This window comes from Heptranchias perlo, chromosome 17, assembly GCF_035084215.1.
Source record: "Heptranchias perlo isolate sHepPer1 chromosome 17, sHepPer1.hap1, whole genome shotgun sequence".
NCBI classification, from domain to species: Eukaryota; Metazoa; Chordata; class Chondrichthyes; order Hexanchiformes; family Hexanchidae; genus Heptranchias; species Heptranchias perlo.
The window spans coordinates 9253525-9271297 of record NC_090341.1 but is presented as its reverse complement, the minus strand read 5'-3'; the positions used below and the strand labels follow the sequence as shown (position 1 = coordinate 9271297).

The 17773-nt window shown below is 44.5% G+C and overlaps 1 protein-coding gene across 4 annotated transcripts in view; it reads left to right on the top strand.

Annotated features, from left to right (window-relative positions):
* Window positions 1-16837, top strand: part of sema3b (sema domain, immunoglobulin domain (Ig), short basic domain, secreted, (semaphorin) 3B) — a 294532-nt gene extending 277695 nt beyond the window's left edge. For all 4 annotated transcript variants that reach the window (XM_067998440.1, XM_067998438.1, XM_067998441.1 and 1 more), the window contains 7 exons: window positions 917-1136; window positions 1247-1338; window positions 2090-2131; window positions 5259-5416; window positions 7189-7244; window positions 8751-8890; window positions 11119-16837. In XM_067998440.1, the coding sequence (XP_067854541.1) occupies window positions 917-1136; window positions 1247-1338; window positions 2090-2131; window positions 5259-5416; window positions 7189-7244; window positions 8751-8890; window positions 11119-11583 (1173 nt within the window). In that variant the 3' untranslated portion in view covers window positions 11584-16837. The remainder of the gene's footprint in view (window positions 1-916; window positions 1137-1246; window positions 1339-2089; window positions 2132-5258; window positions 5417-7188; window positions 7245-8750; window positions 8891-11118) is intronic.
* The last annotated feature ends 936 nt before the right edge of the window (window positions 16838-17773 follow it).

Sequence of the window (17773 nt, the reverse complement as noted above, 5' to 3'; positions counted from 1 at the left end):
CTCTCTATGAACCTCTCCTGATAGTTCCCACCACAACAACTAGAGCAGCAACCCCAACATTTCAACCTGTGCTCCTGGTGACCAACTCGTCCAGCTCGATCTTTGGGGTTAACTTCTCCAACCTCAGTATTCCATTCCCTTATCTACTCTTATTAATTTTTGTCTCCCCCCTCCCTCCAGTATGTTTTCAATGTTAAAGGCGCTATATAAATGCAGGTTGTGGTTGTCATTGTTGCATCTGTCCATTGAGTTTGGTATCTCCCCTTTTCGTCTGAAGGTGTTGACTTATGTTGGGATATGGTGCCATGGATGATGGGTGTTCTTCAGTACCATATCCAAATGGAAATTCTTCATGTGTAGGCTCAGATGGTAATTGTTGCTGGCCTATTAGATCATGTGGGACATTGCGGCCAAGCCTAACTCCATCCTCAGCCCTTACCCACACACTCGAACTTTTCAGGTCGTTGGATACCAATGAGGAGCAGGAATCCTAGTTCCCCTCCCATCCTGACCAAGTGATCCTGAGGCCAATTACATGCCCCAATCACCATTCCAGCTGAGATCAACTGACTCAGTAGAGTTCGAAGCTGGGATCCTTCCTGCTTTGAATGGGCCAGTACCGCACCTTCCTTACAACAGGAGTGATAGAATAGGCATGATTTAGATAAACGGGTGTGCATGATAATGATATGGAACTTGAGGTATACGACTTCATGTGTGGTTTTGTAGTAATTCCAATTTCATAGTTCCCCCAGTAAGGGTAACCAAACCGCACTCTGTTGCATTGGAGCCATGGGAATGTTAACAAGCTGCTTATCACCAGATTAATGGTTTCTCTAGTGCTATCACGCTCGTGTTCCTGAAGGTTGAGATGCAAAAGGTTCTGACAGTCGACTCTCTTGTTTTTTCTCTCCAGTGCCCAAGCAAAACCTTTGGGGGCTTTCAGTCAACCAAGGAGTTTCCTGATGATGTAGTGTTGTTTGCCCGTAACCATCCTCTGATGTACAATCCCATCTACCCCATCAACCACCGCCCAGTCCTGATAAAGACCAATGTCGACTACAGCTTCACTCAGATAGTGGTGGACAGAGTGGATGCAGGCGATGGGCGATACGATGTCATGTTTATCGGGACAGGTATAGTTTTTATTAGCCGACAACAAGGCGCCTTCTAAACAATCTTTTGTGTGCTGAATAAGAGAAGCTGCTGCAGTTCGTCAATCTGTTCTCTCCATTTGGGTTCTTAGATATTGGGACAGTTTTGAAAGTGATTTCGGTGCCAAAGGAAAGCTGGCAGAACATGGAAGAGCTGCTACTCGAAGAACTGCAGGTCTTCAAGGTAAGATCCAGAACGATGAAAAATCACCTTTTTGTTCCTCCACCTGGATCTTCACATGCGCTCAAATATACCTTGAACATATGCTTGGATGTCCCGTTTTGGATAGCCGTGGCTGGAAGGAATGGTGATCCGGAATGAATCCATGAAGTGGGATTTTGAAAGTTGGTGTAACGTGTGTCGGTTTTAGTAGAGACACATATTAATATAAGTACACGTATGCTCCTGGTTGTAGAGATTGGATCACTGTACAACTGGTTTGAACATGTTCTCAAAAGCAAAATACGGCGGATGCTGGAAATCTGAAAAGTCTGAACATGTTCTCTCTGGTAATCTAGACAAATATAAAACCAATCAAACAACTAGATAGGATGCAACAATTCTAGACCATTCTTAAAGCCCCAGTAATAATATACTTGACATATACACTACCGGCGGTGTGCACACATGACGCAACTTCCGACACGCGACCCATCTTCCGACACGCGATCCAACCTCCTACAAAAGAAAAACGTTTGACCTGTTAGAATTTACCTTGGGAGAAACAACAGAGACAATTGGGTATGAAAAGGTACATTATAATAGTCAAATGTAGGCTGTTTCTGAGGCCATAAATGCATTAGAATGACCGAGAGTGAGGTGGGAGTCCTGAAACCAAAGGCTAGATTGGATCACATTCAAAGTGTTTTTTGAGGAGCACCCTACTGTATTGTTGATGATCATATACTGACTTAACTGGTTTCTTCTATTTCAGGACTCTGCACCTATAACTAGTATGCAGCTCTCTTCAAAAAGAGTAAGTTCGGCATCTTAACTGAACTTTTATTTTGAGGATATGTATTCTCAAAGGTTGTCGTTAAGTTTCTCTCAATTGGCAAGTGCCATAGGGTGAAGTCTGGGGTTTGATGGTTGTCCGAGAGGCCTGAAAAGGAGAGAGAACAATTAAGAACCTTGGCCATGAGTTGCTGCTGTGCAAGAGTTCTGGGCTCCAAAAATCCAGTGGCATTCCAGTATATGTCTGCTGTAACTTCGGCAGGAGCCTGGCCAGAATCTAAGCCAGGACCTGGATACGCAGGTCTCGGCCTTACACAGAAGGATCTGGATGGTCTTTTGGGGCCAAAGACTCGGCCCGGCTCAAACAAGGCTATTGTTGTAAGGTGGGAGTGTGAGGGAGGGAGGGACTCCCTAAGCCAGGAATTTCCACACCCCCTGGGCCTTCAGAGAGACCTGGTGGAGGTGTGCCTGGTCAGACCAGGTGTACCTCCACCACTACTAGCTGTGGAGCCCACCTATTGTGGGATTGTGGCCTGGACCCCTGAAGGTTTGGCAGTGAGGTTTGTTCTTATAATTTTTAAAAGCAGCCTCCTTACAGCGGAGGCCATGGAGCCCCCTGTAACTTGCTTTCAAGGGGATCCAGCGACACCCCCCTCCACCCTCCGTTCATGCAGGCAATCATTGGCTTTCTGCCCCTTTGGCGTTCGCCCCAGTGCTGGGGTCAGTGCAGAAGGTTTCCTGGCGGGCACTATTCCAGCTTGCTGGCCGCTAGGTTTTTGCTGCCTTGATGTTCAGTCAGTGATTTGCTTTTAAGTGACTCTGCAGACCAGAAATGAACCACTTTGCACCAATTTTGTGCACTTTCTTAGCAGCTCAAGGGCAGTATTGGCCGAGGCTTGGGAGTAGATTAAAGGCCCTCCATCTCAGTCAAGTCATTTAGTGTCACACGGAGAGTTTTCAGGGATCTTTCTCGTACACTATCCAGGATTGCGGGAGAACCTCCCCATATATGGAAGCGACATTCGGTCTTGGACGGACTTGGGGCATTATATAGTTAAAAGGGGGAGTAAAGTGTCGCGGGAGTACTTGACTGTTCAAACTGTTTTTAAGATTTCTAGCGAGGCACCTTGGGACGTTTTACTACGTTAAAGGCGCTATATAAATGCTAGTTGTGTATTTAAACATTTATATTTTTGAATGAAAGTAATGGTGTAACATCACTTGGAATTTAAACACTCTGGATTCTTGTTTGATGGGGAAAGTGGCACAGAGTATGGAAATTCTGTCAATCTGTATAATTTAAATGTATAATATAGGGAGGGAGACCCCATCTGTTGGACATTTTAAGTACAACTGTTAAAGAGGTGTATTAATATGCATGAGTGAAAACTGAAGATTAGGGGGCGTGATATCAGGGCAGTTGCCCAGGTTTACGTGCATTAATACGTCTAATGATCTTGCAGGTAGCTCCGTCTCACGTTGAATTATTGTGAGGTACTTCAGCAACTTGTGGTAAATGAGAAGCCAAATGCTGAACAAAGGCTTTCTTCAACTTGACTTTCTCTTGAGGATGTTGGGGGGTGGGGGTGGGGGTGAGAGAGATTTTTTCTGATTGTTTGTGTGTTAATGACACCATAAGCAAAGCGGGGTGACCTCTTTTTAGGTGTTATCTCTGGCGAAGCTCTAAATGCTTTCCAAAGGAACATGTTTGCAATTTCCCTCGAAACAGCCACAGGGAGTGATCATACTGTGTTTGCAATGTTGCTGATTCATAGCGAGCAGAGCAAATAATCCCTCATAGTAAACTCACAAAGGCTGTCTGGAGACTTGTGATAATAATCTTCCTGTTGAAAGCAGGATGGTGAGTGTAGGTCACAATATGTGAAGCCAAGTATAGTTTACTGTGCGTTGTGTTACTGTGACTGAGTTGAGAAGTCTCAATGTTGAGAGGCCACAATTTTACAGAACAGGAGAGGAGATTCTAGTTATAACCGCAATGCAAATTGAGCATGCACCACAGCTTTATGGGTGAATGCACTAGAAGGTTAGGTAGATCGCAGTTTCAATTGCTGATTGGTTAATTTCAGCGTTGGGGCCCAACAGTTAGCTTCCGAGATCTCCGAACCCTCCGAGATCTCTACGATCCTCCAATTCTGGACTCTTGCGCATCCCCGATTTTAATCGCTCCACCATTGGCGGCCGTGCCTTCAGCTGCCTAGGCCCTAAGCTCTGGAATTCCCTCCCTAAACCTCTCCGCTTCTCTACCTCCTTTAAGACGCTCCTTAAAACCTACCTCTTTGACCAAGCACCTGTCCTAATATCTCCTTATGTAGTTCGGTGTCAAATTTTGTTTGAAAATCGCTCCTTTGAAGCGCCTTGGGACGTCTTACTACATTAAAGGCATTATACAAATGCAAGTTGGTGTTGTTAATGCCCTGCACCAGTCAAGAGAAATCAACCAGGGTTTTTCTGCTCCTTTTCGCCATCCATTGACCCCTGATGGGACATGCAGGGCATCAGGCGAAGACAGATCATGTTGCCTGTTGACACTCGCTGTCAAAGGTCACGCCAAATGAATGGCCCAATCGAGCAAGGTGCCTGAGGTCATCCAGCATTCGTGGAGAACCAGCAAGCGTCCATGACCACAGAGGAGGAAAGAAGAAAATTAGTCGGGGGACGAACAATATATAAAAACAACAGCAACTTGCATTTATATCGCGCCTTTAATTTAGCGAAACGTTCCGCAGGAGTGTAATCAGAAAAATTTGACACCGAACCACATAAGGAGATATTAGGACAGGTGGTCACGGAAGTAGGTTTTAAGGAGTGTCTTAAAGGAGGAGAGAGAGGTAGAGAGGCGGAGAATTAAAGAGCATCGTGCACAAATGAGGAACCCTTGGCAATCACACACATAATCTGCATAAAATCTTTACATATTTTTCCCAGGGATTGAGTATTTTTGTGGGACAAGAAAATCAACTGATGTTACTTTGACTGAAATCATTGCAGTGAAAATCTGATTTCCGCTGGTATTTTTCCACACAAATGTTCTGAAATTATCTGAATCGTACTGATATTTATAACTGCGGGTAAAACCATTCCCGTCCCTAATCTTTACAGATGTCTGTCTGTGTTTTGTTTTTAAACAGCAACAGCTGTATATTGGCTCGGACACAGCAATATCCCAGCTATCCTTGCAGCGCTGTAGCATCTACGGGAAGGCATGTGCTGAGTGTTGCTTGGCACGGGACCCATACTGCGCCTGGGATGGAAACACCTGCACCAGATACCTGGCAAACACAAAAAGGTAAATAGAGAGGGCGGGGGGAGGGGCCTGTTGCCACAGGAGGCGACTGTACTATCACAAGGTAGACACCGATGAAGGAGGCCATTCTAGTTTAGAAAGATCCTATTACAGCATCCAACTGTTTCTTAAATGATTACAGGCCTCCGTACTTCTGGATAGGGTAACGGAGTCAAAAGCACTTGAATTATTTCAGAAACAATCGGTTACTGTGATGGGGGGACGCTTGTCATCCATCTCTTTGTGTGAAGAATTTCCTGAATTTGCCTCCTGCCAGTTTGAACCTGTTCCTCCTTGTCCTGTTGTCAAGACTTAGCTTGAAGCAGTGTTCCAGATTTACCTTTTCTATGCCGTTTATTATCTCTTGAAGCCCCCCCTCAGTCGCCTCCTTTCACTTCAGAGGCCTGGGTTTGAGCCAAAACCAGACTGAAGGGATGAAAGTCCCACTCTGCTAGATACAAGGTTCTTAGTTGAAATGAGACAAGCCGTTTCAGTTCCTGGGCTCCAAAACAAAACTCTCTACAATTTGGCCAGTGTTTTTCTTCACCTGAGCCTCCTGGTCTAATCGCACTCTCCTGCTTGCTCCCCATGCCTTTTCAATCTCCTCCTTTTCAAGCAACTATATATAATTCCCCATCATGTTAACAGAATCCAAGATGTTTTTTTAATATATAAAACCACATCCCATTGTGTCCCATCCTTGAATCTGGTCAGCTACTGCAGAGATTCATTAACAATCTGAACAATTTCTTATTTGCGTTTTGCAAAGTAGTGACTGTAGCAGGCGTTCCTGTAGGGAGGCAGTATCCTTAAGTATACAGTATGACAAAGGATGGCACATTTCTGTCAGTCAATACTGAGGTTCCAACTAACTCCCTAATTTCCTAGATGTTCTATATCCTGGACCGATCCAGTGATACATCTGGAAGTTTCTCCTTTTTTATTCATTCTGGGGATGTGGGCATCGCTGGCGAGGCCGGCATTTATTGCCCATCCCTAAGTTGCCCTTGAGAAGGTGGTGATGAGCCTTCTTCTTGAACTGTTCCACTGTGCTGATAGGCTTGTGGCTCAGAAGGCAACATTCTTGCAGGAAAGCAAAGTTCCTCCCTGCACTTAAAGCAATGGACTCTAATGGAAAATGCTCCATCCCTGCTTACCAGCATAGCCTGAAAATGTATTTCGATGGCACGTTGCATACGGCAGCAGTGAGGGAACAAATAGCCCTCAGGACACTGGCATTAAATGAGGTTTTGCCATCCATCTTTCCATTTTAAAACCATTTTAAATTTCTATAGAATTGATCACAAATATTGGAAAGTCATTCACTTTGCTGAAATGTGTCAGTTTGGCTCTGCTGGTAGTGCTCCTGCCTCTAGGCCAGAAGGTTGTGTGTTGGAGCCCCATGTCAAGGTTTGAACACACAGTCTTGGTGCAGTGCCGATGGAGCACTTCATTGTTAGACGTTTGTTCATTGGGTGAGACGGTAAACCAAGGTCCTATTCTGGTGGTTGAGGTGGACATCATAGATCCCATGGAGTTTTTGAAAGAAGAGCAGGGAGTCCTCCCGCTGGCCAGCATTCCTCCTTCAACCGACACCACCAAATGCAGATTGGTTGGTCATCCATTCAGTTGCTATTTGTGGGACCTGGCTGTGTGCAAACTGGCTGTCGCATTTGCCTACATAACGAATCATTGCACTTCAGAAAGTAATTAATTGTGTGAAGACATTTCTACGAGACAGGCCAAGTTTTCCTAATGTCCGTGTCTCTTCACAGGCGATTTCGGCGTCAGGATGTGAGGAATGGAGATCCTAACACTCTGTGTTCAGGAGGTGCGTTTATATAAATAGATCATCTTGTTCTAGATTGGAGTTCAGGAACAGTGAGTAGAACTCTCACCTCTGAGTCAGAAGATTGTTGGTTCAAGTCCCACTCCAGAGACTTGAACACAAAATCTAGGCTGGCACTTCTAGTGCAGTACTGAGGAGAGTGCTGCACTGTCGGAGGTGCCATCTTTCCAATGAGACGTTAAAAACGAGGCCCCGTCTGCCCCCTCAGGTGGATGTAAAAGATCTCATGGCACTATTTCGAAGAAGAGCAGGGGAGTTCTTCCAGTGTCCTGGCCAATATTTATCTTTCAACCAACATCACTAAATAAAATGATATGGTCATGGTCACATTGCTGTTTGTGGGATCTTGCTGTGCGTAAATTGACTGCTGCGTTTCCCTACATTACAACAGTGACTACACTTTAAAAAGTACTTAATTGGCTGTACAGCGCTTCGGGACGTCCTGAGGTTGTGAAAGGCGCTGTATAAATGCAAGGGTTTCTTTCTTTTATGTAAGGATTGATTACAGTTCAGTTCTGCGCATGGCAAGCTGTTCCTTTGGGGCGACTGATATGAGTAAACGTGAAGTCCTTATTGCCTACCTTCTAAAGTAATATTCATTTGCTGGTCTTAAAATAATTTAATTTCCTCTTCAATTCACTCTTGTTCCAAAGGCTCGGACTCATGCAGGGGGTAGAGTCCGACGGGCAGCCCTCCGCTTCCTTGACCCAAGTGCCTATTCTTCGGGGGCGGGGGGGGTAATTTTAACCTAACTCGCCGGGTGGGAAACCCCGGGGATGGGGTGGAATGCTGGTTTTATACCCCGCCCAATATTACTCTCCAGTGACTTCAATGGGAAGTAAAATTGGACGGGGTGTAAATCCAGCGTTTGCACCCAATCCCATCAGTTTCCCGACGGGCGGGTTGGGTTAAAATTGCCCTCCATGTGTGAGCGTCTACAGTGAGGGTTGGCAGGGGATCACAGCTCACAGGTCCTGTGCTCACTTGGACATCCGTACATTTGAGCTTTCCAATGAGAGTCAATGAGTAGCGATCGGGTGCAGGAACTCTGGGCGGTTCCCCCTCTACAGTCTGCATCAGATGAGCCCGTTTACCGCCAGACGCCAAGCTGCAAGGAGCTGGCTGTTTCCCTTTCTACTCCTTTTACATTACTGCAGCAATTATGTCATTGAGCCCATTCCTATCAACAACAACAACTTGCATTTATATAGCGCCTTTAACCTAGTAAAACGTCCCATGGCGCTTCACAACAGCGTAATCATTGCTAAGCGCCAGTGGGACAACCTTTCACCCTCAGGCTTTCAATGACTCTTGACTATACTGCACCAGGCCATTTTTCACTATGTGGTTGCCTTTGCCGCTGTTCATGCTGTGTAGAGGGCATTAGACTGAGTAGCAAGGTGGCTTTAACTGAGTCAGGGTGGGGTACCACGCTGTTAGATTCTATTGTGTCACTGTGTTTACTTCTGACACTTTTTTTTTTAACAGATCGCCATCGTCACAGGGTAACAGAAAAGAAGCTGTATGGAGTGGAGGGAAGCAGCACGTTTCTGGAGTGCATCCCCAAATCCCTGCAAGCCCAGGTCACCTGGACATTCCAGAGACGTTCTGGAGGTCCAAAAGATGAGGTACACTCAACTCACAAGGTTTTAATGGGGATCAGTGAATGGGAAACATCCTCCATGTTTGTACGCAAAAAACAACTAACCCGGCCAGCATTCCCAGATACCGATCGGATTTCAAACCTGTAGGCTGCATTATTTTCTTTTTGGTATATCTTTCTATAGTCTTTATAACCAGAGGGCTAGAATATAAAGGGGAGGAGGTTTTGCTGCAGCTGTGCAAAGCCCTGGTGAGACCACATCTGGAGTTTTGTACAGTTCTGGGCACCGCACCTTAGAAAGGATATATTGGCCTTGGAAGGAGTGAAGTGCAGATGTTACCAGGGCTCCAAGGGACAGATTATGAGCAGGGATTACATAAAATAGGCTTGTATTCCCTGGAATATACAAAGTCAAGGGCTGATTTGATTGATGTTTTTAGGATTTTAGGAATTGATAGGGTAGATAGAGAGAACCTTTTTCCGGTGTTGGGGGAGTCTAGGACAAGGGGAAATAACCTTTGAATCAGAGCCAGGCCATTCAAGATAGAAGTTCGGAAACACTTCTTCACACAAAGGGTGGTAGAAGTGTGAAACTCTGTCCCACAAAAAGCAGTAGATACTAGCTCAATTAATAATTTCAAATCTGAGATTGATGGATTTTTGCTAGCCAAGGGTATTAAGGGATATGGAAACAAGGCAGGTGGATAGAGTTAGGATGCAGATCAGCCATGATTTCATTGAATGGCGGAACAGGCTCGAGGGGCTGAATAGCCTACTCCTGTTCCTATATGCACTCCTAGAGGTGAAAACATACCTCGTTTACTGAACAGAAATAAAAATGCAATCCAGCAGAATTTCAGACATTTCCTGCTCCCTTATGTGGATTTTCTGCTCAGTCCCAAGACCTCGTCCACTTGACCTCCATCTCATTATCTTGCAACTGGTCTTGGCTCTTTCTGTTTCACTTAACTCCTTGTGCCATTTTTTTCCTACCTTTCAATTCTTGTGTCTCCTTTCTCCCAGTGTCCCTTCTTCCTTCCTCTCCATTTCCCTTTATCTCTCGATCTCTAATTTTCTCTTCTTCTCTCTATCACTTTCTCTATCACCTTTTTTAACCTGTCGCTCTTTCTATTTGTCTTTCTCTATTTTCCTTTATCTCTCTATCACACACTGTATCTCTCCATCTCTCTTGATCTCTGTCTCTACCATTCTGTCTATCATTCCTTCTCTCTACCTCTATTCTCCAGTCTCTTTCAGTGGTTCTCCCTGTATTTATATCCCTTTCATTCTGCTGTCTTTCACTTTGTTTTTCCTCTTCCCAGTGTCTAAATTGGGCCATTTCTATTAAATGTGCAAATATCCAGGTGACTGTAAGGATTGGTCTCTCCATTTACAAACATCCCATGCACTTAAATCATTCTGCAAAGCCTACTATTACATTGGGTAAGTGATTGCTGTCCAACAAAAATGAATTTCAAATAAATGATTGCCTGGCAGCCTAGTTTAACCAGTTGGGAGGGCTAGTCATTCGTTTAGAAAAAGGGGTTAACCTATCCTGACATCATCTGCTTAGCAACCACTCTGGCTTCTCCTAGACTAGATTCCCATCTATTTTTCAGTTGGATTTAATTGGATTGTAGTGCAGCCCTTTTCACAGAATCATACAGCACAGAAGGAGGCCATTTGGCCCATCATGCCTGTGCTGGTTCTTTGAAAGCACTATCCAATTAGTTTCAGTACCACCCCTGCTCTTTCCCCAATAGCCCTGCAAATTTTTCCTTTTCAAGTATTCATCCAGTTCCCTTTTGAAAGTTACTATTGAATCTGCTTCCACCGCCCTTTCAGGCAGTGCGTTCCAGATCACAACAACTCGCTGTGTTAAAAAAATTCTCCTCATCTCCCTTCTGGATTTTTTGCCAATTATCTTAAATCTGTGTCTTCTGGTTACTGACCCTCCTGCCAGTGGAAACAGTTTCTCCCTCGTTAATCTATGAAAACCCCTATTAATTTTGAACACCTCTATTAAATCTCCCCTTATTGATACAAGCAGATTTCTTAAAATCTTTTTCAAGACTCCTCACCTCATTATTTGGGACACTTTTTTACAGAGGCAAATAGGTGAATCTAATTATGTAAAAACTTAAAGACAAGACAGCTGACAGGACAGAAAGCTAGGATTGAATGTTGTTTTGTTCTAACTCGTTGGGAGAAGCTGTTCCCTAGTCACGTTGTTGTGTTTTATTATTTTTGCAGGTTCGATTAGACGAGCACATCATCAAGACCGAGCGAGGTTTGTTGCTGCGGACCATCCAGCGGAAGAACGCTGGCTCCTTCTTCTGCCACTCCATGGAACACGACTTCACCCAGACCCTCATGCACATCTCTCTGGAGGTGATCGGCCTGGAGCAGGCCGACGAGCTCCTCCGCAAGGACCCGGCCCGAGGCCGGGGCCCGTCTCCGCCGGCGTCCTTCCCCAACCAGAAGGTGTGGTACCGCGACTTCCTGCAGCTCGTCGACCACCCGAGCCTGAAGACGGTGGACGAGATCTGCGAGCAGGTGTGGAGGCGGAGGACCAAGCAGCCGAAGCACAAGCGGACCTCGGCCCGTAACCTGCAGACCAAGTGGAAGCACCTGCAGGAGGTGAGGAAGGGGAGGAATCGCAGAACGCACGACCTGCCACGCGCTGAAAGGGCCCCCCGCAGCGCTGTTGTGCAGTGATTGGAGGAAAGGGAAAGGAAAACAATTGATAAAACAATTCTGGGAGTGATGGCAAGGACTGAAGTGATGCCCAGTCGGTGTATCTTGCACCAACCTTCTCTGCACGACGTTTACATGAACCACTGAGTGAAAAGACACTTCTCTCACTATTGAAACCACTATGCCACTAACATCCATCACTTTACATTCTAGTGTGTAGGAATTACTTCTTATATTCAAGGCTATGGATAGCAATAATAAGTACTAGGGCTTATTAGGATTGCCAGCAATCACCTAGGTCTTGGGAGGCTTGTTCTGTTCCTTTTGGATTCATGATAGATGCATTTAGTGCCTCAGGAGTGTCCCTCCCTTTTTCCAACTCTGTCAAGATATGTTTTGCAAAATGAACATTGCCCTAGGAGACTGAAGACTGACAGTGCGGCGATAAGGGTTTGCTGGCAGGCCAAGAGTTTTTAACCCTTTGTGGCTCACATAATCCAAATACTGCCAACGTTTCAAAGTGCAAGGTGGCATCATAAATGGGGAAGTTGATAAAACATCCCTGTAACTGAAGCCCAAATACTCATCTCGGTCTCTTGAATCAGTGCCCTTGGACAGCCTCGCACCTTGCCGATGTGCGCTTGGCATTGCTGTCTCAGAGTCAACACCGTTGAGTTACTCCAAATGGTAGATAGAGTGACCTACATATTGTTTTACCTTTGGAAATATATGGGCTGAAAAGGGTTAATTGAAGATTTGGAGAGTTTCTGAAGAAGGTGATGCTCTAGTGAGACTTTCTCTACTTTCCTTTTTGTTTGCCCTTGTAGTAAGGTGTTGGTGACTTTGGGACTTGCTGCTACACTTCATGCCTCTCGCTTGTTAAAGCTGGCACCGTGTGGCATCATAGCAAAGTTTGCTCGATTGTTCAGATTTCATCACTCAACGCTCTGGAGACTAGAGGCAGCTGGATCTCAATTCAATCCATTCCTGATGAATGTACAACACAGTAACTGTAAAGAAATACCACACACAAAAAAAAAACTTGAGAGAAAGTGCCTTGAAAAGTACTCGAGCTTGGCATCTGGATTGGCAAGAGACTGAACTTTCATGGATCTGCTTATTTGAACTTGGTGATTGTGTGAAAGGAAGACGGAAGACTTTGGGAAGAGTTGGTCAAAGTTATCATAAGTGAACAGTGGTTCTCATTCCTTCTCCCATTTATGAATCAGCACATGTCCCTCCAGTGCCTGGTTGGGGGTGGGGGGAGGGGGGTGTCCAATCAGACAGGTAACCAGCATAGAGTGCGGGGCAGAGGACAAGTTCATCGTCATGAGCAAGGTCAAAAAGTCAAAGGTTACTTGCGTATAATCCTGCATCGAGTACAAAATTTAAGCCCATGCCAAGAAAAATTGCAGCCAACACCTTGCTGGCTTTCCATTGGGTTATATAATGAATGTCAAGGGGAAGTGACGAGTACCGTATTATTTGTGAGGTACAACTTGTGTTACGTGTTGAGGTAATAAACTGTCACTGTTTTTAATTACATGTTTCCAATAAACTGTTTTGATCACTAAAGTGTAGGTTTAAGGCAAGTTGTGTGTGCGCAGCAATTACCTGAATGTAGGACTAACTTGTGTAGTACTGGTATTTCTGTGATTGTACTAATAACTACCTGAAATAAGAGACTTTCTGCTGAGAATTGTGACTAAACCACCTGCACTAAGAGCTGCCAGTTACTTGGTGCCCACTTGCTTACTCAAAAAATCTGGGCAGATATGCAGACAGTGCAAATGTCCGAGAATGGGAAGGGGGTGAAAGATTAGGCCATAAGCAGCGGGTGGGGGGGATAGTGGGTGGATGAGAGAAGATTCAGCTGGAAAGTTCTGCATTCTCAGTGAGCTGATGCGAGTGGGGAGCTATGTTTCCAATGAGATAAAGGGGCACAATGGTATTTTCGATTTAAAAAAAAGAACAGCAAAAAGCACAGCCAGCTAAATCTCAAACTTGGGGAAAGAGGGTAAAAGTAAGGACTCTTTTAAAAAAAAATGATGGTCACTGGTGACTGTACAAGGTGAATAGTGGGGAGCTGGTCAGGTGGAAAATCTAGCAGGGTTTTCCTGACATCGGTTACGTGAATATCTAACAGAAGTTAATCTTAATCTTGCCCTCTTTTCCTGGTTTCTTTCTGTCTCTGTATGCCTCTATCCTTGTTTTGTCTCTCAGCGTGTCTCTGTCTGTGTCCGGCTGTATACGTCTCTCTCATGTCTCACTGCCTGTCTATCTTTCTCTCAGTCTATATTTTTCTGTTTTTGTCTCTTATTCTCTAGGGGGAATGGGAAGTAATTTGGCTTTCTAATCTTGGCAGTGAATGGGGGGAGGGAAGTAGTTTGGACCATTGGATTTTTTGTCCCTTTACTGTGTTTCTGTTTCTCTTTTTCTCTTCATCTCTCTCTTTCTCTCTTTTGTCTCTTAGTCTCTTGTCTGTCTCTCTTAGTCTCTTGTCTTTCTCTCTTAGTCTCTGTCTTTCTCTTTCAATTTCTCTCTGTGTTTATCTCTCTCTGTACATTCCTTTAAACTAAGTCACAAGAGTAGAACTAGGGGCACAGAATAAAACCAGTTGGATGCCGCAATGGGGGAACATTAGGGTCATTCTGGATGGATGAACTAAGATGGGCCAAAGGGCCTTCCTTATCTGTAATTATCTTGTGATTTGAATTCTGTGTTTGGATCCAAAATGTACTTGGCTGAGAAATTGGTTTACCCAAGAGTCAATCGTACTGATGAAATTAGTGACAGAAATGATTCATGTATGTGTTGCACTCAAAGGAAAAGTAGTGTAGGCACCGTGCTGAAAGAGGTTTTAAAATGTGTTAAAGACTGGGGAGCACCATTTCGCTGCATTATTTGTAGAGAAATCATGGCTGTGCTTATTATGAATGAGTTTAGGATTTTGCTACCAATTTGCAGTCAGAGGAAATCCTCCCTTTTAGAGGCAATTAATCAGGCACTGCGCTAACGTTCGAACAAATCATTATGGCAAGTGACCTGTTACCTTTGGGTTGGATTTGAGCAATAACTCACATTTGTCTTTTGAATAGAAAGCACAGAAAAACAAGCTTGACAAAGACGTTTTAAGGAAGCTTTTAAAGGCAGGGAGAGAATTAGCAAGGTGGGAGGTTAGGGAGGCCAAGACTGCTGATTAGTCTGCCACCATTGATGGAGCAGAGGGAGTGGGGATGAACAAGAAACTGGAATTGGAGGACCAAAGAGTAAAGGATGGCATACAGGGCTGGAGGAGCAGAGGTTGTAGACGGGGGGTTGAAGCGAGACCCTAGAAGGGATTGAGGATTGCGGGGAGGGGTGATAGACAGGGAGGCCTGTTGAGGAACAGGATGGAGGTGACTGAATTTTGGACAGGTTGGAGCTTGTGCAGACTGGAGAAGCCAATGAAGAGAGTGCTGGAGAAGTCACGTCGGGAGGTAGCAGAAACATGGATGAGGATTTCAGTGGGGGGTGAGGTATGGGGCAGGGGTGGATGATGTGGAGATGGAAGTAAGCGGTCTCGGTGATGGACAGGAAGTGGGCTTTGAAGCATAGCTCAGGATCAAACAGAACATTGAAATTCAAACTGAGCAAACAGGTGGGGAGGAGGGATCGGGTTTTTGGCAAGGCCTGGATAACATTGCTCCAGTCTCTCAATATTCAGTTTGGGACTTGCATCTTAGACAAGCAGCGTGAACAATTTTCTTATCCATTGCGCTGCCAAATCCTCATTTGAGAGAGGTGACCTGTCTAGTTTGTATTTGAACCTGGGTGTTGGAGGTGCAAGGACAGTGCTCTTCTACGTTACACTATCTAACGTTCTGCCTGGGCTATGTTTAAACTTGAGTCCTTCACTTGAAATGAAAGTATTATAGCTCACAAGACTACCTAGTCTGCACCTTCTGCCTGGGTTTTATCTGATGGTCTCAACAAGGACAGGACAGCACTCTAAACCACTGAGCCAATTCGATTTCCCCCAAATGCTACATACAAAAGTGATGGACATGAAAAGACCTTCTGGTCCATTGAGCCCCACACAGTCGTAATGCCTTAAGCATCGTGATTCATTGACAGCCCCCCTCCCCCCCACCCCTCCGACACCAGCATCTATGTAATCTGGGAGAGGCAAGAAACAGATTTTAAAAATCCAAGTCCAATTTAGGGGGAAAAAAATCTGGATAATTGTTTTCTGACTCCCTTAGGCAATCAAAATGAGTCCAGCACACCACATTGTCCATGATTTATATTACTTAGTATTCCACCTACCACACAAGCTGGCAGCTTGTTCCACAGGTCTACCATCCTCTGGGAGTAGACATCTAACCTAGTTCTGCCCTTGTGTAACTTACACGCATGACCCCTGGTTCTCCCTATTCTATCTAATTGAAATAATTTGTCAATATGAATGCAGTCTAGTACACGTCTATCAGATTGCCCCAGAGTCCATGCATCTCTAAAGTAAATGGGCCTAGCTTTTTAAGCCTATCTGGGGAACTAAGGTGTTTTATTCTTGTGGCCCTTCTCTGAACCTATTCCAAAGCCTCTATATCGCCCACCATGTGAGGGGACCAAAACTGGACACCATATTCTAAGTGAGGTCTAACCAAAGTCTTATAGAAGGGCAAAATGGTGTGTTTTATTTTATATTGAATCCTGGCGATGCAACCTAATACCCTGATTGCTTTGGCTATCACTTCACAGCATTGCTCGTGAAAGGATTATATACTGTGACGCCAAGATCTGTTTCTTTTTCAGCAGACTTCAATTCTGTACTCTGTAGAGAGTAAGTATACTTGGTGTTGGTCTTGCCCACATACGTGACACTACATGTATCCAAGCTGGATACCATTTGACAAAACACTGGGCCCATTCCCCCATCGCATCAACATCTGCTTGCAGTAGTTTATTCTCATCCACAGTCCTAACGCTCGCACATAGCATTGACTAACATACAAAGGCCTAAAGGTGATATTAATGGATGATACTAAACACTGAAAAATACCCACTAATATGTTTCCATATTTTGTCAAATGGAGAAACCCTCCGTCTTAAACCAAAGATTATGTAAACTGTCAGGCTCTGAAGCATATTCCCTGGGTTTCAATATATGGTGGTTTAAGGAACACACCTGCCTTTTCGATACTGTGTGGACAGTGATGTGGTTTTTAATTATTTCGTATCAATGTCTAAAGTTTCTGTTAATAAAGTTTTATCATATCATTGAACACAAAAATCTGATATTGACTTGTTTATAAACTGCACCAGCTCATCATGAAAAACCCAACATGTAAAGCTTGGCATGATATATATATGATCTGGGATCTATCTGCCAGGAGACTTATAAATCGTGGGGTTATTTGAGCCTTTTAGAAGCTTGTTGCAGCATTTGAGGCATCAACCAAATTGGTATTTGCTTATTCATCACCATTTATAAAAAATGAGAAACCATGACGAAGGGTCAAACCCCATGACGAAGGGTCAAACCCCATGACGAAGGGTCAAACCCCATGTTGTAGAACATCAAGGTTCAAAAGGGAAGACGCGATATATCATGTGACATTGATCAGGTAATGCCAAGGTTGGGTTTTAAAAGCTTAAAGATTGTAGTACAAAGGGAAGATTGATAGAAGTGAATAGTTCTCTGATTTGGAAGTCCTTAGAATGCGTTCCAGTAGAAGATAGTGCATTTAGTCTTGATTCTAACTCAGGATGTAAGGAGGAGGAAGAGTGAGAAGGATGGACTATTTAGAGATCAGAAGGAGCAAGGAAAGAATATGCAGTAGTGCACAGACCGTAGCAATAGCAATAAAATAGAGACAGGAAAGTTGTGTCAGAGAGAGGTTGGAGGCTAGAGGTGAGAGAGGGATCACACAGCACATGACACTTCTGCTATGTTGGGTACACAGCTTACTCAATTTACACTGCACTTGTATCGGAGTTGTACGGCAAGATATAAAAGTCCTGAATTGGCTTAGTTGGTAGCACTCTCGCTTCTGAGTTAGATGGGTTCAAGCCCCACTCCAGGATACCCCAGTACGATAGTGGGGGAGTGCTGCATTGTTGGTGGTCTTTTGGATGAGGCATTAAGCCGAGGTCCCATCTACCTGTTGAGCTCGGTAATCAAGTTCCAATGGCACTATTTGCAGAAGAGCAGGAAGTTCTCTGTGTC